This window comes from Plecotus auritus (genome assembly GCF_963455305.1).
Source record: "Plecotus auritus genome assembly, chromosome: 2".
In the NCBI taxonomy this organism is placed as follows: Eukaryota; Metazoa; Chordata; class Mammalia; order Chiroptera; family Vespertilionidae; genus Plecotus; species Plecotus auritus.
In genome coordinates this window covers 195168989-195196845 of record NC_137771.1, presented here as the reverse complement: position 1 = coordinate 195196845, position 27857 = coordinate 195168989, and the positions used below count along the sequence as shown (strand labels likewise).

Sequence of the window (27857 nt, the reverse complement as noted above, 5' to 3'; positions counted from 1 at the left end):
TCTTGAAAAACATCTCATCCACCCTTGTGTGTTTATGATAAGCCTGAGAACACCTGTTTTACTTAAACCAAATATTCACAGGTGGGGAAGGGCGTGTCGGAAGAACGTAGGCATGTTGCCAACTGCTTATATTGAAGCCCTGGAGGGTGAGGCCTGGGTGGAGGATCCTCATGGTGCCAAGTAAAGCAGGGCCAACTTTACTCCTTCCCCCAGGCCTGGAGGAGCTGGTGCTACACAGGAATCCACGGAAGGGGCTCCGAGGCTGGTTCCCCAGCACCGAGCTGTGGCACCTCGCTCCAGCACCTCGCTCCGTACTGGGGCTCAGCGGCTACACAGCCTTGGTTTCCTCTGGCCAGCTGCCTGGGCCAGATGACATAATAATCACTTAAGTGAAGGTTCCTGCATTACAACACTTCCCTGAGGTCCCTGGAGTGATCTGGGAGGCCTCACTGAGAGGCCAATCTGCTGAGGAAGCAGTCACAGCACCACTCCATGTGGCTCCAAGGCTTCTGTGCACAGGGTCAGGGCTGCCCACAGGACTCGGGAGACCAGCCCTCTCCCAAGGGCTGCAGAAGAAAGGATTCTCTGAGGTCTCAGATCTGGGTTGGGGGCAAGGAGGGAAATCTGCTGGCAGAAAGAGATAGAGGGACTGGGGGAGCTAGATAAGCTCAGGGCATGGAGAGTGGCTGATGGTGCCGTAACATTGTCACACTGTTACTGTTGTGCTTCCTCAACACTGGCTTGATGCCGGGCCTCGGAACGGTTTGGCCTGGCTCACTTCCCCACTCCAGCACTGTGACTAGCTAGCTATGGGACCTCACGCAGGTTACTTAACTTCTCGGGCATCAATTTCTTCATCTGTGAGGAAAATATAAAAATACTTATCTGGATGATTTATATGAGAATTAAGCAAGACTCTATTCATTCATCCCACAAATATTTATTGAATGCCCACTATCTGCCAAGAATATTTCCAGGCAATGAACAAAAGAAGCAAAAAATCCCCCAAATCTCTGCCTTAATGAAACTTACACTGTCCGTTTCCATTCAGTTTAGTAACTACATAATAAGTTTAATTTATGATCTGTCAGATGTTGACAGTTTGGGAGAAAAACAAAGCAGAAGAAAAGTGGGTTGCAATTTTTTTTTTTTTTATATAATGCAGTTCTATCTGTGAAAGGAGGGGGAAGAACTGGTAGGTAGCGTTGTGTCTGCATCTGAAATTTTCATTATTTATTAATATTTTTACTTACTATCAGTTTACGTTTTTAAGTATTTTTAGAGCTATTTGGGGGTATAATTGACATAAAATAAAGTACACAGTACACATATTTAAAATGTACAATTTGATAGATTTTTACATATGCAAAAATGTAAAAAAGTCATTAACCCAACTTGAAACCACTACCCTTGAAACCATTAACCCTTGAAACCACTACCACAATCAAGATAATAAACATGTCCATCACCCTTCAAAGTTTCCTCCTGTCCCTTTGTAACCTATCCCTTCCACTACCCACTTCCCCCATCTGTCCCCAAGCCACCACCGTTCTTTTTTCTATTACTATAGGTGAGCCCACATTTACTAGAAATCTATATAAATGAAGGGTTGCATTTTTAAATAGGGTGCCAGGGAAGGCCTAGCTGAAAGGATGACATGAGAAAAAGATGGAAAGGAGGAGAGACAGGTGTGCAATAGCACCTGCACCAGGTCCGCCCAGAAGAGGTACCATGGTTTTGTATTATCACTGTCCCCACATCTGTGATAAACATCCCCATTCTGCTTAGTTTCCCAGAAAGATGGCTAATACATAACTGGTAGGAGCAACTCAAAAGATCGATACTAATAACACTACTACAACTAATAATAATAACTAAATCGAGGAAGATTCGTTGCACTCATTACTATTCACAAGGTCTGACTTACAGAACCTGAGTCCAGGAGAATCACTTTTACAACTCTTGGTTGCAGGAGAGATTTGGTTTTTAGTTTTAAAAAAGCAGTAATCAGCTCAACCACCGTGGCTCAATGGTTGAACATCGACCTATGAACCAGGAGGTCACGGTTCTATTCCCCATCAGGGCACATGTCCAGGTTGCCGGCTCGATCCCCAGAGTAGGGTGTGCAGGAGGCAGCCAATCAATGATTCTCTCTCATCACTGATGTTTCTATCTCTCTCCCTCTTGCTTTCTCTCTGAAATCAAGAAAAAAATAAAAACAGAAAGCCAATAATCAAGCTTATATGCTATAGATAACTGACTGTATATACCTCTCAATTTTAATTAATTCCTTTTCCAGAAGTTTCCAAAACTAAAATTAAAAAAAAATAAGTTGAGGCATTATAAAGCGAGAAATTCTAAGTTATATCTGAAATAATTTTGTGTAACCTTGGGAAAGTCACCTCACCTCTCTGGGCCTTTATTTTAGACTTTATTTTATCATTTGTAAAATAAAGTAACTACACAGTTATCGAGGATCCTTTCTTAAATTTTTTTTCTATGACTAGTATTAATTACTTACTCAATCGAGACAATGACAGCATTCAACTCCTCAGCCATTGCTGTACACAGTTCATCATAGTATCTGATTCCTAAAGGAAACAAAGGAGCAATCACTATTAAACCAGTTATCTAATACTGTCTATTCTTATATTCTGCTAATTGTGAATCCCTTTTAGACTTGGACTTAAGTTATTAACAATAAAAAGCAAATGTGACCATATATCTCCTTAATAAAGTTACGTATACAAATGCAGAATTTAAATTGGTTTCTGTTAAAATGCAATTGCTATAAAATAACAGGGAATCTATATTAGATTGCCTTTGAATGTGTTTTTAACTAGCTATACATTTGTTTCATAATGGACTCTATGAAATGCACCAAATTCCTTCTGATTTTGCAGCTCTTCAAATGTATGCCTTTCCAAAAATCACAGCCAATAAGCAGTTTTCTACTGAGAACCATAAAAATTTTCTCTTTTAACACCCGCATTTGCTGCAATTCGGGAAAATCACCAATTTGAAGAATGTGGTATTTTGTTTAAATCAACACATAACAAACTAAAATTTTAAGAACTCTTAGCAGTTCTTAGAAAGAGAACCCAAAGACTTGCAGTGACAGAAGCAATTTTATTATGTAAAAAAAATCAATCCCTTAGCTCTTCTCCCAATATATTAAGAGCAGACTGTGCCAACAAAAAGCCAAAATATCACCTTATCCGTAGGCTTTCCAAGGCAGTCTTAGAATCAGAAGTTTAATAACAACATAACCATCTACAAACCTCTCTCAGCCTGATGCTTCCTCTGACAATAGTGATCAGTCAAAATTAACATGAAAAAGGCCAGGTTGGCTCTTATAATCTACACTCTTTCGTGGCCTCCAGAGGAATGCCTCACCTGACAAGTATCCAATGGTACAGACTCATTCTTTTCTAGGAAAAAGATTCTGTTTTATTCATTTTTATATCCCATCACCTAGCACACATTAAAGTGACCACAGGTACAGGTCTGCATGCAACTGTTTGAGTTTTTGTACCGGAAGACCTGCCCTTCAGGAAACCTCTCAGTCCTAGGCAAACGCACATGCTCAGTAAACATCTCTTGAAAACGTCAACAAATCAACAATTAAAGAATAAAATATGAAAAAAAAAGAATAAAATATGAATATGGAGTTAAATGAAACAGGATTACTATAAAGAGCTTTACTTTAGGCCTTCTCCTCATAAAAAAAAATATGTTATCAAAACAAAACAAACAAGCAAACTAGAACTAGATGCCAAAGCTCCGGGTTGAAGATGAGGAAGTGGCTCCATGAAAATCGCAGGTGGAGATAAGGCCCTCACTTCCTCCCCGGTTTGCATTCTGCCCACGGCTCCACCTGGCAGCGTGCCATTTTGATCCTGTAATTCTACACTAAAGAGAACATTCTTGAACTCTGTCAGAGCACTTCCTTTTCACGGTGGCACACTTTTATATTTCCATCCTTGGTTTCATAAGCAGATGAAATGTAGATGAGTTAACATGTGCATTCGGGAATACCCGTTCTATTTCATAGAAAGGGGTCTTCAAAACACAAGTTGGCAAAAGAGCTGCCGATCATTCCCCCATCTCCCGGCCCAATGAAATCCTACCTTATTTGGGTGCAGAAAGCTACTGCCAGCACTTTGTAATAAGTTAGTCTATGATTTAGGTCCCAGGAAATATTTTCAAAACAGTCTACCTTAATTAACAAACCAATAAGCAAGTAAGCAAAAACCTTTCTGTAGGCCCATAATCATCCAAACCAGGACACTTTCAAGCATGAAAAGGACACACCACTAATACTTCTGCTGGGATAATAGGGGCAACTGGGACTGCCCACAGGGACCAAGTCAAATGGTCCCCCCCTCTTTACCCAATAAGAAAGTCAAACTCAATTACACACACACCTCTCTCCCAGGGCCAACCACAACCCCAAAGAACCTTAAGAGGACCAGGACATACTTGCACTTGCCAAGGCCCAGCCTCCCCCGTGAATATAAACAACGCTGCGTTTCAGTGGCTCGTCTGGCTTTGCAGGGCCTTCAAACACTCTGACTTCCACGCCGTCAAAGTCAGTGTCGGTCACGTTCACCTGAGCAGATGACGATGCGCTTTTCTTGCCGAAAGAACCGATGATAAAATTCAGTGCGAGCAGGTGATGGCTCAGACCCAGGTAGTGCATCAGGTTACTCTGCAGGGTGAGGGAGGGAATACAGAGGGAGAGCACGGGTCAGTTTGGTCATCACCAGAGCCACACTCACCAACGCTCAGTATTTAAATTCTTACAAGGACTTGCTGCCACGTTTAATACAGTAACAAATTGCATTTACCAAATTGCTTTTGGAGCTTACATAATATTTTCATGCCTTAGATTCCCTTTGATTTTTCAAAATCAGCTCTGAGAGGGGACTGGGACAGGTATCCTCAGTCCCCTCTTATCACAAAGGTGTAGAAATGAAATAAACTTGCCCATTTAGATGGGTAAGTGGCAGTTCCGGGACTGAAACCTGGAACTCATGAATTCCAGGATTCAGTTCTTTTTGTTTTTTCTTCCATCAGCACATCACAGTTCAAAAGCATAGAAGGAGTGGAGGAAAAAAATACCTTATTTAAATGCAAATAAGAGGAAAGTTTTATATTTACTTCATTTTTAACTTACATATTTAAGTCTGTCTGAGAGTAGGGGAAAGGAATAAGGTGTGAGAGGGAAGAGCAGAGTCAACTGCAACCCTGGCATTTAGAAGCAAGCTAAACCAGGATCACAACCAGGATCTTTTCAGAAATGTGCAAAGAACATACAGCACCGTCACTTCCCCTCTGAGCCCCGAGGGCATTGAGCTCCGTATTAAATGTCCACAGAAAGTTATTTGGGTGGAGAAGGAGCATAGAGAGAAGAAACCCAAGTCATCCCCTCAGCAAAGACCTTGTGGAATGCACTCCTCTCTCTTCACCTCTTATACGGGCTCTTCCTATTGAGTGCACTTGTGAAACTGACCTTCCTCAGGACTTACTCGCTGTGTTTCAAAGACAGATTTGGAAGCAGCAGAGACCAGTCAAACTAGAGAGGCTCAGAGGTGTCGGAGTGATTGGAAACTAGTCAGGCACACCTGTGTGAACTTTCTCCAAGCAGCTCTTAACCGCGGGAAGGGGAGTAGCTGGAGAGTAACAGTGCCCTTCTGTAGACCATGAAACAGAACACTGATGATTAGCAAAATATTTAATGCCATCCTAAGATCCAGGAAGCAATGCTACCAGCAGAAATCAGGACTAGTGCTGGAGGCTAATTCCAGCATGTCATAATAAATGCAAGAATTCCTCGAAAGGTTGATGGGCTTCCATATTCAGCAGGACTGAATACATGTTATTGCCTACTGGAATAGCCGGAAGCATTTCCCCAAACCTAAAGATCTGCATATATTATTGCCTGTTACCAGACAGCTGAGGGCATTTCCATTTACATGTTATTGCCTCCTGCTGGCCAAACAGCTAAACAGCCTAGGGCAGTGGTCGGCAAACTCATTAGTCAACAGAGCCAAATATTAACAGTACAATGATTGAAATTTCTTTTGAGAGCCAAATTTTTTTTTTTTAATATATTTTATTGATTTTTTACAGAGAGGAAGGGAGAGGGATAGAGAGTTAGAAACATCGATGAGAGAGAAACATCGATCAGCTGCCTCCTGCACACCTCCTACTGGGGATGTGCCCGCAACCACGGTACATGCCCTTGACCGGAATCGAACCCGGGACCCTTCAGTCCGCAGGCCGACGCTCTATCCACTGAGCCAAACCGGTTTCGGCGAGAGCCAAATTTTTTAAACTTAAACTTCTTCTAACGCCACTTCTTCAAAATAGACTCGCCCAGGCCGTGGTATTTTGTGGAAGAGCCATACTCAAGGGGCCAAAGAGCCGCATGTGGCTCACGAGCCGCGGTTTGCCGACCACAGCCCTAGGCAAACTGCGGCTCGCGAGCACGGCCTGGGCGAGTCTATTTTGAAGAAGTGGCGTTAGAAGAAGTTTAAGTTTAAAAAATTTGGCTCTCAAAAGAAATTCAATCGTTGTACTGTTGGTATTTGGCTCTGTTGACTAATGGGTTTGCCGACCACTGGCTAGGGCATTTCCCCCAACCTGACAATGCCTACTGTATACCAAACTTAGCTTTGATATGTGTATCTACTTTGCTATAGGCCACAATGTGGGAATAAAAAGAGCCCTGGGTCCAGAGATAGAGAGAATTTAGCTACCACAGCTAAGCTTCCTCTGGCTCCCCCATGGATTACAAATTTATATTATATTTCTAGTCTCTTTATTAATTTACGTGCAGCGCCTTCTCCAGATTCCTGAACCCTTCTAGATGCTGGATATCACCCCGGCATTAGACTAGATAAAGTCTGCAATACCCCATCACACAGCTTCCCAGCACAGGGTGCACGGCGCACAGTGAAGAATACCCATGTACTGTTACCCAGAACCCCTCAGCCCCTGGACAGCCAAACTCCTGAGCTCATGATCTCAGTGTCCCATATAAATATTATTATTGAATACATATGCCTGCCATGAAAAGAGTTGGAAAGCACTGTATTCTAAACCCACTAGCCAGTGTTCATGAAAAGAAAAACAAACAAACAAACAAAAAAAAAACACTAGAATAGTGGCTGGTCCACACTAAGCCTTCTATAGTTAATGTTCGTATTATACCTCCGATCCAGAAGATCACTGCAGCTTCTGGAGTCAGCCTGGGGGGACAGGTAGTGCAATTTTTTAGAGAAACTGAGATAACCGTTTTCCCCCCGATGTACATTTGTAAGTAGGACGATGAGGATGATCAAATTCTAAAATTATTTCGGCTTAAAGAGATGTAAAACAATTATCTCTAAAAAGTTCATTTGTATGCTTATGTCAAAATGGACGGGAGGCTGGGGAAAAGCCACAGTCCACTGATACCCACACAGGTAACTAACTTAGCACGTGGTCAACTTTCAGCATGAGCCAACCACATTAAATGCTCAGAGCTTCTATTGCAACTGACTACTGCTGCATTTCCTAGATTCAAAGGCTGTATTCTATGTCAGTGGTTCTCCACCTTTTTCCAGTGATGGTCATTTCATTCTGTCAAACAGTTTTTTAATTCTCCTCTCTAAATCCTGCTTTACTTCTGCCTAGTATAGAAAAACAATTTTTCATGGACCATTTATCTGCATGAAAATCTATGGTCATGATTAACCTCTGGAAGGGGAGTAGCCAGCCTGCGTGGCTCAGTGGTTGAGCATCAACCTATGAACCAGGAGGTCACGGTTCTATTCCAGATCAGGGCACATGGCTGGGTTGCCGGCTCGATCCCCAGTGTGGGTTGTGCAGGAAGCAGCTGATTAATGATTCTCTCTCATCACTGATGTTTCTATTTCTCTCTCCCTCTCTGAAATCAGTATACTAGTGTGTGTGTATATATATTTTTTAAAGGTGGGTAAAAGATGTACTGAGAACTTAAATAGGTAAGAATTTAAGTCTTGCCTGATTCCCTCCCTTTCCCCAAATTCCCATCTTTTCTGAAGCTTTCACAGTTCCCTGTACTTTCTTTGAGACTTTAACTCTGAAGAAAATTCCTTTGATTTTAAAGCATCGATTCAGATTTTTTTTTTAAGTTGGGAACCAAACAAAACATGCCTGCAGGCCAAATCTGGACTAAGGGCCACCAGCAGCAACTTCTGGCAGAGAGGACGATCCGGTCTGACTGGAAGTGCAGCAGGAAAGCTGCTGGCAGAGTAAATGCTCTCAAGTGTAGACCTTAGTTAGTGTTCAACGGTAAAACAACAAAGACTGTGGGACACTGTTTTATTGTTGTTATGAGATTACTCTTTAGGAAGAATTATGCAGCTGAAGTGTATACCCGATGGGGTGGTTTAAGAGAAGAGACTGGAGGCAAAGGCAACCGCTATAAGAGCCAGGTGGTTGTTTGCAGGAGAGAAAATGAGGGTCTGCCCCTGGAGAGCACGGGGGTGGGAACATCAGAAGGATCACTGAGTCAGAGTTGATGGGCCTTGGCAACTGCTCACAGAGAGGAGGGGCTGTGAGGCAGGTAGGCAGGGTAGAGGGACACAGAGAAAAGATTCAAAGATGCCCAGGGTTTTCACCTGGAGTGTGAGAAACGGAGAACACGGACAGAACACTCAGGGAAGGTAAGATAAGATTCATTTTAGAATTGTTCCATGCAAAGCCAATGGAACAGTTAGGTAGATCAGTTGCTCCCCTTACGTGCCCTGACCAGGGATCAAACCCAAAACCCTTTAGTGCGAGGGACGACACTCCAACCAACTGAGCTACCTGGTCAGGGCTGGCCATGAGCAACTTTAAGCTAACGTATAATTTATGTTTAAGTTAACTTGTAGGATTCCAGTATATCTTCTAGTGAATATGAGATATTATAAAGTTCTTCAAAAATGCTGATTTTTTTTAGATCTCTTTGTAATAAGTATACATCATTTAGGACTTGCCAAAGGAGAACAGTGTTACAAACATCAAAGATCAGCATCAGAATCTTAAAGAAACTGCAGGTGACTTGGAAAGGAAAATTAGATATATAGGCTCATTTCAGAAATTAAAAGGGAAGGGAAGTGGAAAGCGTTGCCCAACTAGCTATTGGAATGGCTATGCTCCAGAGAAAAGAGACCTGGAGGCAAGATTGGGTTAGCAGCCCAGAAGGAAAAGGCACAAATGTCTTACAAATATGAAAGACAGGGTAGTTGTGACACAGACATTCCCTTGCAGGGCTGATTCCCATCCAACTTCATTCTTGGAAGTAGAGCACAGCTCCAATTGTCACACTTCAGCCAGTTGGCTACTGCACCACCTCTGAGAGAATGGATGAGACTGGATGGGTTCCCCACCGCTGGAGGGAAGCTGAAAAGGCAATGCAAGGCAACAGAGTCAGAGCCTAGCTCTGCTTCTGTTGGAACTCAGTTCCTCTGCCAGGGACTGGACCTTCATGGACACCGGGTATTTGATGGAGAAGTCATGAGAAGTTGAAGGTATATATGAGAGTCTTTATTTAGAAGCCAGTGGCCATGCAGCCATTGCTAACAAGGAGCCACTCGACAAAACAGTTCTCTAAAGTAAAGTCTCATACAGTAGCTGTACACCAGCTAGGTAACAATACATCTTTCCTACATCCGTACCCACAGCAGCAGCCTGCTGGTCAGTAATACATCTTCTCCATAATACAGCCCCAAATAGGAGCAGCTGCCTCCGGCTGGTCAGTGACAGCTTTATACTACTTAGACAAAAGAGACTTCTTTCCGAAATGTGAACTCACTATTTTGGGTTATAGAAGGACACGCTTGTGCAGTGTACAGTGCGATAGTTGTGGCCTTGCTGTGCACCTCTGACAGCATTTTGAACATTTTGATCAGGATTCCCATGCTCAGAGTGGTCTTGAGCATCCGGCGTACTCTGGATAGGGTCCCCACAGCTTCCTACCAACTTTGTGATTTATGCAAAGTTATCACATCATTCTGAGCCTGTGCTTTTTCTGTGTGTTAACAAAAACAAATCTCATCTCCTTCCATTTCACAACCCATCACAGCCTGGCTTCCAGAGAGGCCAAGCAGGCCATTAGTTGTGAAAAGTTTATTGAAACATCTGGCATAGAGCAGGCACTAGAGTATTACTTTATTCATTTAATCTGATGGTTCTCAAAGCTGGCAGCATATTAGCTCCATCTGAAAGTTTTAAAACTTACCAGTGCCTGAGTCCCATCTCACTCCTATAAAATAATCATCTCAGAGAGTGTGGCCAAAGGCATCGGTATTTTTTTCAGCTCTCAATGTGATTTCAATACATAGCCATCTTGAGAATCACCAAGTAAATCAAGTCAGATAATTCACGCAACCACCACTTATTAAGCACCCATTTGGTCATGACTGGTCTAAAGCATTGGGGGTACAGGATGAACTTTTAAAGCACAAGGGCCTATTTCCCAGAAACATACAAAGGTGGTGGGGAGGCCAGGAGGGAGTCTCCCCAGAACATGCTACCCTGGCATACAGATTATTTCAAGCTGAATATAAAATTAAAGCCCAGCAAACTCAAGATGATTGTTTTTTTTCCTCCTCTTTCTTCTTTCTCTTATCTGAATAAGAGATTCAGATAAAAACAAAAAAGAAACAAACAAACAAAAAATCTGCTTCAGGAAGGAAACCTTAACATAGTCACCTTAGCATATATGAATTACGTGTAGCAGACGGGGAGGATCCAAGCAAAAATCTGTTCTAGATTCCTCTTTATGTCTCATTGTTTCTGGGTGGCCCTATAAAAATTTGTTTACCAAAAGTTTGCTTTTTCTCATCTCCCTGTGAATTGCCTACCTCCCCCTCCTCAGTTCAAAATGATATATAGACCTCATTTTGCCCATCTTTGGAATTTCATGCTTATGTGATTCCCCATGCACATGTGTTAAAATTTTATTTTCTCCTGTTAGACTGCGGTATGTGATTTGAATTATTTAACCAGCCAGGACTTTCAGGGTAAGGGGAAAGTTTTACAGGCCCTGAAAGTGGGAACACACTAGACACAATAGATGATTATGATATGATGTAGAAACTTCAAAAACAGAGATGTATACCTTAAAGTAAAAAGGTATATGACCCAGCCTAGGAGACAAGAGACAGAGGCTGTGTGAAGAGGCTGCCTGAAAACGGTCTTAGCTGAGTTGAACTGAGTTTTAATGAATGATCAGTAGTTGGGAGAAGCAGGAAAGTGGCGGGGGTGGGGGGGTGGGGGGGAAGGCACACAGATATTTGTGTGTGGGACAGGCCCCCTGCCCACACTTTGCTTTACAAGTGTTCAGCACCACTCTCCTCCAGTGAGAATAGGAAGACATCGAAGTCCTCTTTCCTATTCCTACACAGATTACAAAAATAAAAAACCACTCCTTCACTTGCTTGGGGCTGGCTCTCTAATCCAACCTGAATCCGGCTATCTGATCACCATTTCTGAAGGCTTTTAGCAATATGGTAAATTCCACTGGAGAGGGGGAGTCAATTTGCTCAAGGAAAGCAGGAATTGTAAAGCTGAACAAAATAAAATATGAAACCTTGGGAACAGCATCATTTAAAGCAGTGGTTCTCAACCTTTTTAATGCCGCGACCCTTTAATACAGTTCCTCATGTTGTGGTGACCCCCAACCATAAAATTATTTTCGCTGCTACTTCATAACTGTAATTTTGCTACTGTTAATGAATCGTAATGTAAATATCTGTGTTTTCCGATGGTCTTAGGCTCTACAGCAACGGTTCTCAACCTGTGGGTCGCGACCATCGGAAAACACAGATATTTACATTACGATTCATAACAGTAGCAAAATTACAGTTATGAAGTAGCAGCGAAAATAATTTTATGGTTGGGGGTCACCACAACATGAGGAACTGTATTAAAGGGTCGCGGCATTAGAAAGGTTGAGAACCACTGGAAGGGACAGTGGACAGGAGAGGAGGCATTAATGATTAGTATGGCATAGAGAAACAAGAAGCTGGAAAAGCGTTTCAAGAAAGAACAAGCTGTTAAATGCCTGTAGAGAGGCGAAGCAGGCCATTGGTGTTGACAGTGGGGTTATGGGATCATCGTTGAACCTAATGAGGACAGCCGAATCGAAGATGCCTGGCTGGAAGCCAGGCTGTGATGGGTTGCAGAATGAGTGGGAGTGAAGAAATATCCATGGTGAATGTGGAGGAGTACTTTCACTGTTGTAGAGAAGGACGCAGGACAAGAGGCTGAGGGGAAAAGTAAAGAAAACCAGAAAACCTTTTTTTAAAGATGAAAGTTGAGTATGCTTGGAGGGAAAGAGCTTGTAAACAAGCAGAGACAAAGGTTCCAGAAGAGAAAAAGAAATAATAACTGACGTGAGCCCCTGGAGGAAGAAGGAGGAGATAGGTTCTGGAGACAGATGAAAGGGTTGGGCTTGGGAGGCAATGGCAGGTGAGATTAGAGTTGGTAGGCAGAAAGCTGAGAGCATTGACCTCTAAAGAGAACGTGCTTTCTGTTGAGATCAGTTCTGTCTTTACCCTAAAGACAGCAACTTTTCAAAGGCTGCCCTCTTTGAAGGCAACCCATTACCATCTGGCTTCCGGCCGGATACCTCTGACCCCATTGTCTTATGAGGTTCACCAATGGTCCCATCACCCCCGGCCAATGCCCATGACCTGCTTGGCCTGCAGGCATCTAACTACTTGTTCTTTCTTGAAACTATCTTCCCCTTAGCTTCTCCAGTCTTGTTTTCTCTTGCCATCGTAATAATTAATACCTCTTTTTTTGGGGGGGGGTGGGGGTGGGGGGTGTCTTTTATTGATTATTTCTTCCTCTCCTGCCCACTGGCCCTTTAATAATGGTGTTCCTCAAGGTCCCATTTTTTAATTTTACTCAACTGCACAACTCCTGCTTTCCCTGAGGAAACCAATGTACTTCTACAGCACAATGCCCAGCAAATAGGAAGTGCTTACTAACTAGCAGCCTATTAAATGGAATGGCTAGGACCTCTGTACATATGCTGGTGACTTCCAAATTTCTCTCTCCAGTTCCCGATCAGTGGTTCTTAAGCTGCAGGTGCCTATTTCCAACCATCTCCAGGATCTAGCCCAAACGTGTCATGCAGCCCACCGGCCGTGAGTTTGACATGCTCGATCTAGCCTAAAAGCTCTTGAAAATGAACATGTTCTACCCTCTCTTCTCCACCCCCAACTTAGCAACTCCATTCTTTATTAATGATCTGACCATAATTCTAGTTTTCAAGCTGGGAACAATCCTTCTACGGGTTTCTCCTGCTATATCGGAAAGTAGAGCACCCTATGAAAGCTTTCAGTAGCTGACATGGCATGAAGCGAAGAAGCAATTACTGTGAATTTAAATGGAAACATATTTTTAGTCCAGTTTTACGTTAAGTGTAACAGCCTTACAAGCTCCCTTAGGCTTTCCTAATAATACCTTAGGACACATTTTGCTAATGGATGCACAACATAAATCGGGAAAAAGCCCAGATGCTCACAGGCACAGTACAAAGCTATGGTGGCTTGATGCTAGGATACTGAGTGTAACTCCTGGGGTGCCACTCTCGCTGCGTGGGGTGTGTGCTACCTCCATGAAGGCTCGCTGCAAAACAAACGCTGAACGCTGTTTTTGCTTTTTACCATTTGTCATAAAAATGAAATCCTTCCTTTAGGTTGCGCAGTGGTCGGCAAACTCATTAGTCAGCAAAGCCAAATATCAACAGTACAACGATTGAAATTTCTTTTGAGAGCCGAAAACCGACTTCTGCACATGGGCCACGAAGTTTCAATCACACTGTACGTGCGCGCCCGCCCGTGGTATTTTGTGGAAGAGCCACACTCAAGAGGCCAAAGAGCCGCAGTTTGCCGACCACTGGGTTAGCGAAAACAGGTACTAATGTAGGCCTTTCGTTAAAGCAAAGTGGCGCAGCAGGGGACACCTGTATTTTCTTCAGCTCCTTCTCTCCCTCACATGATATCCAATCAATCATCCATCTACCCGTATGTCAATTCCACCTGCCAACGATTTCTGAATCTTGTTCTACCCCCAGCCTCCACACCCCCCCCCCGACTCTGCTTTGATTATATGCTCATTATTTCCTGTGTTTGCCTACTAACCTGAATTCTATAACCTGATGTTTACTGCTTATCAGAGTTCTTACCCTAAAAGGCTGCTCACATTACCTGGCTACTTAAAAACTTCCCTTGACTTCCAGTCTCCTACAGAAAAAATAAACACAATGCACTTGACATTCCAGTCTGATACCACTCTCCGTCCCAACCCCATCTCTCACCACCCCAACCCTTGTACTTTCCAGTTCTCTGGAGTCACATGTACTCAAGTATAACTTACATAACTTTCTTTTGTCCTGTACCTGCTGTTTTTGTTGGCAATGGCCTTCAGTGGTATGCTGGAACTAACTCTTCCCAGGTCACAAAAATCAACTGCTGAAATCTACAAGTCAGTTGGCATCAGGTCAGTAGCTTGAAATTGGCCGTGGTGGGAGTACTTACATCATGGAAATTAGCAAGAGCTACAAAGCAAATTTTCTCCGAACCCCCCCCCCACCCATCCCCTCCTAGCACTCCATTGCCTCTCTACTTCACCCCTTCCTCTACTCATCCAGAGCACTACATACTAGTTTAGGGTGTGGACTAGGAAGCCAGTCGGCCAAGGTCCAATCTTGGCTCTGACACTTTACTAGTTGGGTGATTCCGGGCAAGTCACCAAACCTCTCTCTGCCTCTGTTTCTCCACCTGCAAAATTAGGGTGATCATCATAACTACTTTAGAGTGCTTTTTAAAGCCTTCCCGGCATAGAACTTAGGATATCCATTCTCATAATGCTCTTTTTATTTGCTTATGTAAGGCCTTCATAGCATCTCAGACTGTCACAGAATAAAGGCTCACTACCTGAGCTTAGCTGTGGTGACTGGCAAGGTCACTTTCACATCCACTGGGAGCCACGCTGACTCACTGGCTGCACGTCCTGAGCTGAGAGATATACAAGGATGTGGAGAGCGGCTACAGTGTTTGGACAGGTTCAAGCCTTGGACTAATGAGAGGGCACAGTCTTCTCATTGCCACGTGCAAGTCCCAGCTTGGAGGGCTGAGCCCTCCCAGCACAACTATAGCCTATGGTCTGAACATGTGGTCCCAAGTGCCTGAGTGATGTGGGCTTGATAGAGTTCAGGTGCATGTAATTGAGTAGACTGGAACATTGTAAACATCTTGACCACGCCCTTACTTTGCCTTGTGGAATCTGCCTATAAAATGAAGACACGGCTTACAGGCTGTGGCGCTGTTGCTAGCTCTCCATCAGAGAGGACAGCGTCCCACAGACACAGCTTTCGCTCTCTTGTCTGTCTTTTCTTAATCCTTCACCACCCCCTCTCAGGCTCACCGAACCTGGCTGAGCTGGCTTGGCACATGGGGCTGAGTATGCCATGGCCGTGCCGGCTTGCCACACAAGGACTTCAAGGGAGCAGAGCCCTCTAAGTGATATAAACACCCATCTTCCAGGCTTCCTCCGAAGAAAAGGTTGTGAAGAATCACTTTTCATTATCCTGCCTTGAAATTCTTCGAACAAGGTTAGAAAGGTTAAAGGAAATAGGAGGGAGAAGAGCGAGCCCAGACCTTGCACAGAGACCAAGGCCAAGTCCTGGCTCTATCATTTATTGGCTACATGACCTGGGCACAGTTCCTGAGTTCTCTGGGCCCCAGGGTCCCAGAGGGAAGAAAGAACACACGTGAGAAGTAAATCCACATCCCCTGTTGTTGCCTCCTCTCTCTGGAGGCCCTGAACTGGCAGGAGCCTCGCTCAGGACTTGGGTAGGTTCCCATCTGGTTAGGCACCCTTCCTATACCTGCCCTTCCTCCCTTATTTCATTTACTCAGCACTGTTTTGGTTAAAGAAACCTTCTTTCCCACACTCTGAGAGTACGCAGGGACCAAAGGAGTTGTGTGGGGCATAGCAGCACTCTTGTCCATATAGCAAGGCACTGGAGGGGGGAATTGTTAAGACCACCTGGGAAGCACAGCAGGGTTCTCAGAGGAGATGACTCTACTACAGAATTTCAAATTTGTTTAGTTCTGTATCCAAGGATTTCATTACAAGCTACAAAGAAAAGCCTCATCCCCACTCAGTTAACAAGGTAAACTAGAACAGAGAAAGGAAAGAGCTCAGAGGGGTCCGACACCCTAATCCCTTTACCCTAAAGCCTTCCGTGTGTTCTCTCCCTCCCAATTCAATCTGGGGGAGCACAAAAAGGAGAAGCTTTTTTCTTTCCAGTTCCTAAACCTGTTTGTTTGTTTTTTTTACTATCACATAGAAGACAAAGTACTTGCTTAGTTCCAAAAGCCTCGCATATTCTGTCAAGACATGTCCAGGAGTATAATAATAGCTCAGACATACTGACATGTGCTGTCTGCCAGTCAGTGTTCTCAGTGTGGAAGTATCTCGGACCAACAGTGTCCAGTGACTTGCCCAAGGTCACACAGGCAGAAAGGAGTGGGCTGGATTTGAACAGAAGCATTCTGGTTCCAGAAACCTTAACCATCACCCTCTACTGCCACTCACCAATCAATGTATTCTCAAACCTATATCATAAAACTGGAAGATTTTACACTTGGAACACACATGTAGTTTCCCATATTTACATAAGGGAAAACTGAGGCTCGTGGAAAATACATGCCTCCCCCAGGGTCAGCAGCCGAAGCAGAGCAGCTCTAGCCTTGACCACTCTGGGCCCAGGAGGCACCCCCTCCCCCCTCTCCCTTCCCTCCAGCTCTTCCTCAGCAGCACATTTCTCTCTCAAGCCTTCTCTGGGCCTTTTCTCTCTCACCCCTTTCTCAGTTCTGTTCCATCTCACTTTCTACCTTCCAGACACACACACCTGACAGCTGAAATGAGACTTTAAAAAATTAATTCAAGTTCTTTCTTACTCATACCTCTGTTACCTATAATAGCAGTAACTAGATTGTAAGCTCCTTGGGATAAGGCCTGAGTCTTGGCAATCAATTGTTTTCCAGTGCCTCTGACAGAGCTGGTCATAAACAAAGGTCCTTCATGGGGCCACTGCAGCTGCTAAATGCCTCCCTTGGTCACCAGGACAAGCAGCATTTGTTTTCACTGGAGTATTCCAGATAGCAGCTGACTAAAGGCAGCACAAAGGAATTCAAGTCCTCAACAAACCTCCCAAGCTTCCTTCGGCTAGATGGCAACTCAGAGCCTGCCCACTCACGCCCTCTGCCTGACTTCACAAGTGTGTTCATTCTACGGGCTTCTCCAGAATGGAGATTAACCTTACTCTTCATGTAAAGTGCAGGAAGCAGCAAATTAGATGTGATCTTTGAGAAATGGTTTCTTAAGTGGCAGGTAAACTCAAAAGTCATAGGCAAATGATTTTTATAGACACCTACAGATGTCAGAAGAGCCAGAGTCAGATGAGTTATACTAAGACACCTTTGTGTACCTTCCGAATGTGATTATAGTAAATGAATGCATACTATATAAAATACATAATCAATTTTAAGAAGCACAATAATGACTCTTTTGTACAATGCTTTACAGTTTATGACCATTTGAACTTTCGCTTGTTTCAATCTCAAAGAACCTGTGAAAGAGGAAGAGCAGATATTACACTCATTTTATGCTCACTTGAAGCTAAATGCCTTGCCCAGGATCATAAGCTCCAAGTGACAGAGTGAGCACCAGGACCCAGCCGACTGCCCCATCGCTCTGAATGCCATTACTCAGAGCTCAGCATAAAATCACTAACCCAACCATTATTTAACGCTGTGCCTCTCCCATCACACGGGTTTCGAGCACTTCAGAGTAAAAGGTTTAAAATCGGGGTGAGGAAGTAGGTCATTTTCCCTACCAGCAGTACATGTGCCAGCAGATCTGCTGGGCCGGTCAACAGGACCAGATTGCCTCTGTCAACAGGGCCTAAGAAAACTGGCTCTAGTACAAAAGCCCATGGCTTTACAACAATTAGAATTTCTACAGCCAGAAGTTTCAGTCACTCCTTGGCCTGAGGCCTTAAAAGAGATGATGGTCCAGCAGTCCCAGAGGCTCAGGAAGGAAGGCAGGCTGCAGCCGTAGGATCTGGAGGTCGCTAACAATGGAGGTTCTAAATCTAGCCCAGGAGAGGATTCTGATTTAACAAACTCAGGAAATTGAAGCAATCTACACCTCACATTCTTGTTTAGATGTTTCATTGTAGATTGAATGTGTTTAAGGTCCAACATTAAATCAAAATATCTATACAACAGATAACTATATTGGTTATAGTTAGAGGTTAGATAACCAACTGTTGTGAATTCATAGGTTAGATAGCCCATCACAAGGAAAAGAGTCCGTATCCATTATTTATCCACTTGTTCAGCAAACATTTGTGTTTACTTGTGTATCAGACACCACAACTGGTACAGAGACAAGCAGAAATAAAAAGATGGGCTCCATCCTTCAGTGACAGTATATAAGGTGAATATATACTCTGCACGGCAATAGTAGGAAAAGGATCCTGGGTACATACACAGAGAAAGAAGTAACAATTTCTACTCAGAGGAGTTTGCAACATGTTCACAGCATGGGTGATATTTGAGCTGGGTCTCTAGAAGCAAATAATAATTTGCCAGAAAAAAAAAAAATGAGAAAAACGAGAGACCACATTCCAAAAGGGAACAAAGTATGGTAACTTACAAGGTATAGAAGAGAAAGGCTTGCTGGAAAGTTGGGATGAACTCGTTGGCCCTGAGAGAAATAGGGTTGACACTGTATTTCAATGTGTTAAAATAGTCTTAATTTGATTACTTTGAATCTAGTCTTTATGATTCTTTTTTTGCTTTTTAATCTTCACTGTTGAAAGTATTACAGATGCTCCCCGCCCCCGCTGAACCCCCTCCACCCTGCTCCCTCTTTACGACACTTTCTAAGAACATCTCCTCCTCTCCATCACCCACCCCTCATCCCCAGTACAAAACCCAGGGAAGCAAAAGTCTGGCTTCACTAAAAGAGATAAACCCCAACTGAAAAGACAAAATGAGTTTGGCACAATAAGTAGGTTAGTAAATTATTAGTTTTTACTATTCACCTGACTCTAGCACTTAGCTATACACCCTTCATGTGTAGTGTGAAGAAGAGTTAAACTTGAGACTAATTTTTTTTCATGATCTCTTCTGAGAGGATTGGAAATTGGGGCTTATAATGACTGTCAAGTAGGTACAAAGTAAAGATTTCCATTTTGAGACCCATTCATCATACTATCACACTACACATGAAAGTCAAAACTGAACATATTCTCAGTACTTAATTCCTTAGTTCCGTTAGCCCTGAAATTCCCTAGTGCAGAGAAAGCAGAATCCTAGAAAAATGCTATGTTTTATAACCCAGAGATCATCAGCTTTATACTTCAGAGGAGAGTGATGGGTTCGAGGAAGCCTGTGTTGGCAATCAGGACATTACTACTTGCATTAGTTGTGCCTTTATTACTTTTGCTGAATAAATATTAAATGGTGCATAATTAAATTTTACTGCTTGCGCATAGACATATATAGCGATTAAGAATTTTCAGTAAGAAAACTTGAATGTAAAGACTCAGTTTCTTTGTGGGTTTTGAATTGTGTGTGAGCCAGTGATTTATAAAGAAACATGAGTATAAGGTTATTTCCCACTGTGCTGTTAATAAAACTTAGCATTATTAAACACTGTCCTCCTTTCATACTATGTATTGGATATATAAAAAATAATATAGCCCTGCTGGTTTGGTTCAGTGGATAAAGAGTCGGCCTGCAGCCTGAAAGGTCCTGGGTTTGATTCTGATCAAGGGCACATGCCCAGGTTGTGGACATGCAGGAGGCAGCCAATCCATGATTCTCATCATTGATGTTTCTAATCTCTCTCTCCCTTCCTCTCTGAAATCAATAAAAAATATATTTTTAAAAATCTATATACATAAAAGAGTAATATGCAAATCAACCAAACGGCAGAACAACCAGAACGACCACTTGACCAGTCACTAGAGGCACACTGACCACCTCTTGGTTCTCGCCCCACCGCAGGCTCCTATCGCCTGATGGCAAACAGGGAGCTGGGGGTGGGTGGGGGTTGGGGGTGGGGCTGGCTGCCGGCAGCTGGGGAAGATGGCTCTGATCACAGGTCAGGCCTAGGGACCGTACCCGCGTGCACCGGGCCTCTAAAACTGAGCCACCTTTAAATGGAGTCTGAGCTGCCATTCAGGGGAACTGCCTTGTACATCTTATGTCTCAAACTTTGAAATGTTAAAGCAAAGCAAAACAACCTTTGAACTGGGCCTAAAGCAACACTGTGTCCTGAACAATCATTTGCAAAGATAAGAAAGTAGATATGACTACCAGACTGAAGATTTTAAACCCTATTTACAATTAGCATCACTATATCAACTTATCTGCACCTATGGAAATGCCTTCCTTCACTGATGTAATTGTTCCCCTTTCCTTTTCCTCAAATACCCCTTGCCTTTGCCTCCTAACCCTATCACTATTTGTGTTCCTGCCTGAATCAGAGCTTCCTGAATAGCTATTCATATACATATAATTCATATATATATCATATACATATAATTCATATATATAATTGATTTCAGAGAGGAAGGGAGAGAGAAACATCAATAAGAGACTACAGCGGGAAGGCAGGGGAGAGGTGGGGGGGTAAGAGATTAACCGTAGGACTTATATGCATGCATATAAACATAACCAATGGACGCAAGACACGGGGGGGGGGGGGGGGGGGGGGGACGGGGGGCGGTGAGGGCATGTGCGGGGGGGGGGGGCGGTTGGGGGAGTAGGAGAGGCCGGGGGAGGTCAATGGGGGAAAAAAGGAGACATATGCACTACTATTTGTAATACTTTAAACAATAAAATTAAATTAAAAATAAAAGAGAGAATCATTGATGGGTTGCCTCCTGTATGGCCCCTACTGGGGATTCAGCCCACAACCCAGGTATGTGCCCTGACTGGGAATCAAACCATGACCTCCTGGTTCATAGGTTGATGTTCAACCACTGAGCCACACCAGCCAGGCGCTATTATTTTTTATCTCAAATAAATGCTGTTGCCTCTTACTTTGGCCTTTTATTTTTAGGTCAACAGGTAAATCAGGTGATAAAGCACATTTCCTTTCTGTGAAGCTTCACTGAAAGTTACCATTTTATCATTCTTTTATAACTTGAATAGAATCCTATATAATAAAAGCCTAATATGCAAATTGTCCCCTCGGGCAGTTGTTCAACCAGTAGTTCGACTGGGAGACCAGGAGTTCGACCACTCACTATGACATGTGCTGACGACCAGGGGCAGTGTGGAACATGGCGGGTGTCGGCAACGCAGTACTGGCAGCAGGCAGCAGGGGAGGCACTGCTGGCCCTGATGGGCCCTGACAAGAGTGGGACTGTGGCAGGATGATGTAGCAGGTGAGTGGGCGGCACCAGGCCAGGGCAGGTGCGAGCAGGGGCTCAATCGCCCTGCCAATCACCCTGCAGACGAGCAGCGGCAGTGGGGGCCTGGCCTTGATCAATTGCTCCATAGGCAGGATGTCAGAGCAGGTGAGGGGGTGGTGCCAGGCCAAGGCAGGGTGCCAGACGGGGCTATGGGGCTGGGAGGCTAGGGGCGTAAGCTGGGGCCTGATCTCCGCAGGCCACCCCGAGGGACCCCACCCATGCACAAATTCGTGCACCAGGCCTCTAGTCATTATATAAAAGTGAATGAGGGAGAGAATATTTACAAAGACAATTCTCTGTTTGAAGATAGACACCATAGGATAATGACAATGCATTTTTTCTCTGCTTCATCCCTACCACTTAGCACATTGCCTGGCGTACAGTATGTGTGCACCAAGCCCTTGTGGAATGAATAAGTGTCCATAATCACACTTAGAAGTATATATTTATAATGCTTGAAAACACACTGGTGCTTCCCATATATCTGAAACTATTTACCAAGACATACATTACCATGTCTGATAATTATGAGATCACTAAAACTAATTTTACCTTAGCAACTACTCAAGAAAATCAAATCTAGAAAATGCTGCAAGACTACAAATAAACAAAAATTGGAAACAGCTCACTAATGTGCAATTATCTAGGCACAAAAACAAAAAAAACATAAATCTGGGTGAAAGTTAATCAAGTAAATACATTTCTTAGGAGATGTAATAACTACTCAATCTAGTTCAGATGTCTTGTGGGATTTTAAGCCACATTAACCTAAGAAGACAACTGAACAGATCCATCTAGTCTGTGTGCAATTCTGTAGAGAACTCCCAGTAGCTAGAACTCGGTCTCAGAGAGAACCAGTAAAGATCCATCCCCACAGAGCATGTAAAGGAGCCTCTCTGACCTAATTCTCTCTTGTCTAGGTCTCAGCTCTCATTTCTTCAGACATCTTTCCTCACCAAACGCCTTGGTGAAAAACTCAATCCCGACTAACTTACACTGGATGTAAACAAAGTTGTGCAATTCTAAAACCTAAAAAGCCCACGGGTATATAGACTCTCTTCTTTACAAACTGAGAAAAACAATGCCAGAGAGGTAAGGTGACCAGCCCCACACCATCCAGTCACTGACATGTTTGGACTGGAATGCAGGTCTGCAGCCTAGTTCCAGGTTCTTTCACTACATCTCCATGGAAAAAAGTTTCAATTTATCTCAGAAAGTTTCTCATCTCTCCCCCTTCATAGCAAAATTGGTTCGTTCTAGACTTATTAGTGTTATTTTGCTGTTGTTGTTATTGTTATTTTAATTCCTCTATTCTGAGGCAGGATAGTAAGAAGCTAGGAAAATTCTTTGGGAAGTGGAATGAGGGAAACTGAGACAAAATCATGAAACAAGGCCAAACAAGCTGAGCAATTTACAGACACCAGATGAATCACAAGGTCTTAGCTTCCCTAACCAAGGACACTTAGAAGCAAATGGTTTATACATTCCAGACCATGTGGAGGCAGACCCACCTCCCTCCCAGTCTCTCTTCAATGACATTCTTTAGAGATGAAACTCACCAGAGAATGACCCTGACCCTTCTATACACTCATTTTGATAAATCAACAAACTGAAGGACAACCAATGAATATGCTGTTAAGGCCCTCCCTTGAGACCTCCCCTAGGATACCCACAACAGAGGGGAGATAGAAGCCTCAAGACAAAGGACCCAGTGTGGGCTCTGGAGCATGCCCAAGCCTTTTCTTATGCATGGATTTTTTACTTTCTTTTTCCTAAACTCTAGGAGTCCCCTTTAAACCAGGGGAGCAGCAGGCAATAGGAGCTTGTTCCAGGCTAACCCCCTGAACCTATCTCCAAGATCCCCCTTTTTCTCTAAGCAGCCCTGCCCTAATTCACTTCTGTCACTGTGACTTTCACTTCTCAGTGAGTTCACGCAGCCTAGTGTGGCTCACTTCTTTCTTATAAAGTCTCTAGAGAGCCAAAGCAGGCTCTGACCTAGGCTCTTTCCAGTTACTTCTTTTACCCTAAGGTCTTCTTTTGTTTCACTGTCCCCAGCTTTAATAAATGCACTCTCAAAATCACCTAGACTCACGTTGTAAAAATCTTTCCTGCATGAAGCCAAGAACCCACACACTCCAGGCCAGCCCAAGGCAGACCTGGTCGGGCCCAGACCGCATTGGGTAACACTTCCACTTTATTATTCCATCTGCCTCCCCAGCCTACAGCCAGAACATCCATGTTTCAACAGCATTGTTCTAAATCCTCACTACCTGCTGACCTGATTCCCGAGCTCTCCTTGACATCTGTGGCTTTCCAGGCTCTTGTTGCCTTTTCACAAGCTTAGAATATTAGAATGTTAGAGCTGGAAGGAAAACTACAAAGCAGCTTTTCCCAAGCGGTGTTCCATGAACAGCAGTTTGAGGAGGTAATTTTGCACAGAGAACAGTGAAAGGCTCTAATCCTATGATTAACTAAGCTTGGGAAATATTGCCTATCAGTTCTCTCAGAGGTTCACAGGGCACACCAGCTTTTTATTTTTTTTCATCTTCATCCAAGGATATTTCTTTCCATTGAATTTTTTTAGAAAGAGGGAGTGGGGGATAGAGAAACCTCTATGTGAGAGAGACACATCAATTGGTTGCCTCCCATTCGAACCCTGACCAGGGCCGGGGATCAAGCCGGCAACCAAGGTATGTAACCTTGACCTGGAATTGAACCCGGGATACTTTGGTTCATGGGCCAATGCTCTAACCACTGAGAAACCAGCTAGGGCCACATCAGCTTTTTAAAGACAATGACAAGCCCCAGTAGTAAAACAGGAATTTATTTTACTCTGCTCCGTCTTTCATCTTTTCACACCTATTAAATTCCCCTAAAACTGGTTTAGGAAGACTGTGCCTAGCCTAGCTCCCTTCTTCTACAAGTCAAAACTGAATCTGCATTTGAATCACTTAACAAGATCCTGCTTTATTTGGAAGTCAGAGCCAGAGCTCCAATCCTGCTCTGAGTCCCAGACCAGGGCCTACATACATGTTAAGCATTATTTCTCCTCTGCTAGACCCAATGCTTTCTGGTCTTCAGCACACCCAATATGCAACCGTTTGCCCCGAGATGGACTACAAATGTTCATACAGTGTACACCTAAGGGAAAGGGAAGAAGAGTGGATGCTTGGCTTTATCAGGACATAGGACTATGCTGGGTTTCCTCTGTTGCACAACATCTGTGTAACACGAAACACTGGGCATAGGTATGTAAAGCCATCCTAGGGATCTTCCTCAGGGGTTCCAGGGAACTAGAGGAACAAGCCCGGAGCAATGTGTCCTGGAGGCGATTTGAGGGTGAGACTGTTCAGAGGAGGGCCACAGTCTTCAGGCCAAAGGGTTGGGGGAACCTGGACCCCTCCAAAGATTTGATGGTACATGCCAAGCTGCCCTTCCATCCTCTCCATGCTTCCTTTTCATGTTCTCCAAGTTTCCCCAGATAGAGATCCTATTATGCCAAGAATCAGTCTCCTTTCTATTTTTTCCTGGGAAGCGGGGCGGGGGGAGAGCTAGGAAGAGGTAACACAAAGGAGGTTTAAGACAGTGGGAAACATGGTTTGCACAAAGGGCCAATGTTTGCACAAGCTGCTGTCTTTCTGTTTGGGCATTTCCGGAATAATTGTGAAGTGAATGGACAATGATGGTGAGAATTAAAGGATGGAGGTCAGATAGTTTCACTGATGAGTGGCAGCCCATACTCTTCTGAACAGCTCCTTTATCCAACGAAACAGGCCTGCTCACAATTCCTAAGCATGTGCATTCCTACCAGCTTGCTTTTGTTCATATTTTATATTATTTCCTTTTCCCCTACCACACCGGACTCCCTTTCCCTACCCTCCCTGCAATACTATTCTGACCCACTCTTCAAGGTACAGCTTGGATCTTAACCCTCCAAAGGTTACTCCAACTGTTTTCACCCTTCTCTAAGCTCCCAGCCTTTGTTAATCACCCATGTACTTATGGCCTCCTAACATCTTTAAGCTTATGCTCCTATATTATTTTACTTACTGGGCCATTATGTCTTGTTTCTCCAAATAAAATCAGAACCCTTAAAGCATAGAAATCATTTGGAACACTTGTGCAAAATAAAAGTTGTTCAATAAATATTTGTTAATTAAGTAAAACATTAAATGAGTGTAACTAGAGAACACAGGTCATAAACTCATGTCTTCAAGGCCAGGGCAATGAAAAAAACAGGTGTAATACATCAAGGAGTGGGAAGGCTGGTGGTAAACTGGAGAAACAATGTCCTGAATAAGGGAAGAAGTCGCTGCTCTCCCCAGGTGACTGCATGATGTGGAAATTCTGGCCCCATGTTGCCAGATGATCTGACTTTTTAAGGCAGAAAACCCAGATTATTATGTAAAATATCTGAGATTTTAAGTATTGGCAATGAACTTTAAATTTTTTAATATATGGTGTCAGCCAAAAATAACATAACTAAGGTCAGTCTCTGGCTCTCAAGCTGACTGTTTGAAAATTAAATCACATTTTTTTCATACAATCTATATGCATGATTGACAGTATTCTATCCCCAAATCTGGACAATAATAAACAAAACTAAGACATGAAATCAGAATATTTGATTTTTTGTTTTGTTTGTTTTACATTTTGAATTATGATGATGTGTAGAAACAGTTTAATTAAAGAGCAATGACAATGGCTGTGGGATTATAGAGAATCTGCATGGGATTCATGGATCCACCCAAGGATTTCATAGGCTGATGCAATTGTTTCTTTTATTTTTATTTAATTTTATTTTTAAAAAAATATTTTTATTGATTTCAGAGAGGAAGGGAGAGGAAGAGATAGAAACATCAATGATGAGAGAGAATCATTGATCAGCTGCCTCCTGCATGGCCCCTACTGGGGATCGAGCCTGTAACCTGGGCATGTGCCCTTGACCGGAATCAAACCTGGAACCCTTCAGTCCACAGGCTAATGTTCTATCTACTGAGCCAAACCAGTTAGGGTGTACTTGTTTCTTTTAAAAATTCCCTTTCCTTCAAAATACACAGATTTCCTCTTCCTTGATTTGAGTGTAATCTTCTTGTCAGAGGTACTTATAACAACTTGGGAATAAAAAAAGAAATGGAGGGGACTCTTCCCCCTCCCTACATGGGAGTCAGTTCTGTGGGATTCTTTCCTTCTCCCCATTTAGGAGTATGTACTTGTTCTTCAATAAATCTCCACCTTTGCTATAAAAAAAGAAAAAAAAAAGAAATGGAGAATAAAGATTCATTTTTCTGAGATTATTAATTTTGTGTTAGAAGAAAAGATTAAAGAGAAATATGTCACAGAGTATATAATCTACACTAATAAAAGAGTAAGGTGCAAATTAACCGTACCTTTGCAATGCCCACCAGCCAATCAGGAGTGAGTATGCAAATTAACCCAACAAAGATGGTGGGTTAATTTGCATATGCAGGTGCCCAGCGGCCGGGAGCGGGGCAGGATGCAGGCCTTCCATACTGCCCCAGCTGCTCCAGGCCTCTGGGCAGCATGGGAAGGTGGAAAGGCAGCTCCGGGCTAGAGGGAAAAGGCGGCTCCGGCCAGAGTGAAGGCGGTGCTGGCAGCCAGGGGAAGGAAGGCCCATTCTTGCATGAATCTTCGTGCATTGGGCCTCTAGTATGATATAAGTATGAAAGAAAGTCCAAGCTGTCTCCTTCACCCATAAGGATACGAGGAAGTGGGCTACTTATAGCTGGGTATTATAATAATAGATGCTCAATACTGTGTGAAGGGTCACTTTCCCTTCTGCTTGAAGTTGACATATGTCTTAAACACTTGGTGGTACCCACAGGGGCTGTGGACATGCATGGCCCTACAATCCATGCCGAAAGTGGAAGCTGACAGTTCACACACCAACCGAAAACCAAAGCAACATCCAGAGCACTAACCCTTGCAAAGAAGAAGGGAATTCATATGTGTGATCTAACTGTTTCAGAGAGCTTGGTTCACTCCTTTGTGTACCCTTATTGGGAACAAATCCTCTCTCCCTGGGGTTGAATTTGATTTCTGGAAAAGCCAAAGTTCCTCTAGGGGTGTATAATGAAGCTAAGGATTGTATTTTGTTCATAAGCAAGGTGAACTGATGGTGACGTGCACCTCATGAAATGGCTTGGAATGAAATTTCTGAAAAAGGTTTTATACATGTTCTGAGTACTAGCAATGGCATTATAACTAGATTAAGTTTAGCGGAAGATACTTGGAAGAACAGGCACCCTGCTAAAAAGCCCCTATAGCTGAAACCGGTTTGGCTCAGTGGATAGAGCGTCGGCCT

The 27857-nt window shown here is 43.4% G+C and overlaps 1 protein-coding gene across 1 annotated transcript in view; it reads right to left on the bottom strand.

Annotated features, from left to right (window-relative positions):
* NCEH1 (neutral cholesterol ester hydrolase 1) overlaps window positions 1–27857 on the bottom strand; it is a 66650-nt gene that overhangs the window by 16858 nt on the left and 21935 nt on the right. The window contains exons 2-3 of the mRNA XM_080652324.1: window positions 4483–4711; window positions 2522–2591 (exon numbers count right to left, since the gene is read on the bottom strand). Of these exons, the coding sequence (XP_080508450.1) occupies window positions 2522–2591; window positions 4483–4711 (299 nt within the window). The remainder of the gene's footprint in view (window positions 1–2521; window positions 2592–4482; window positions 4712–27857) is intronic.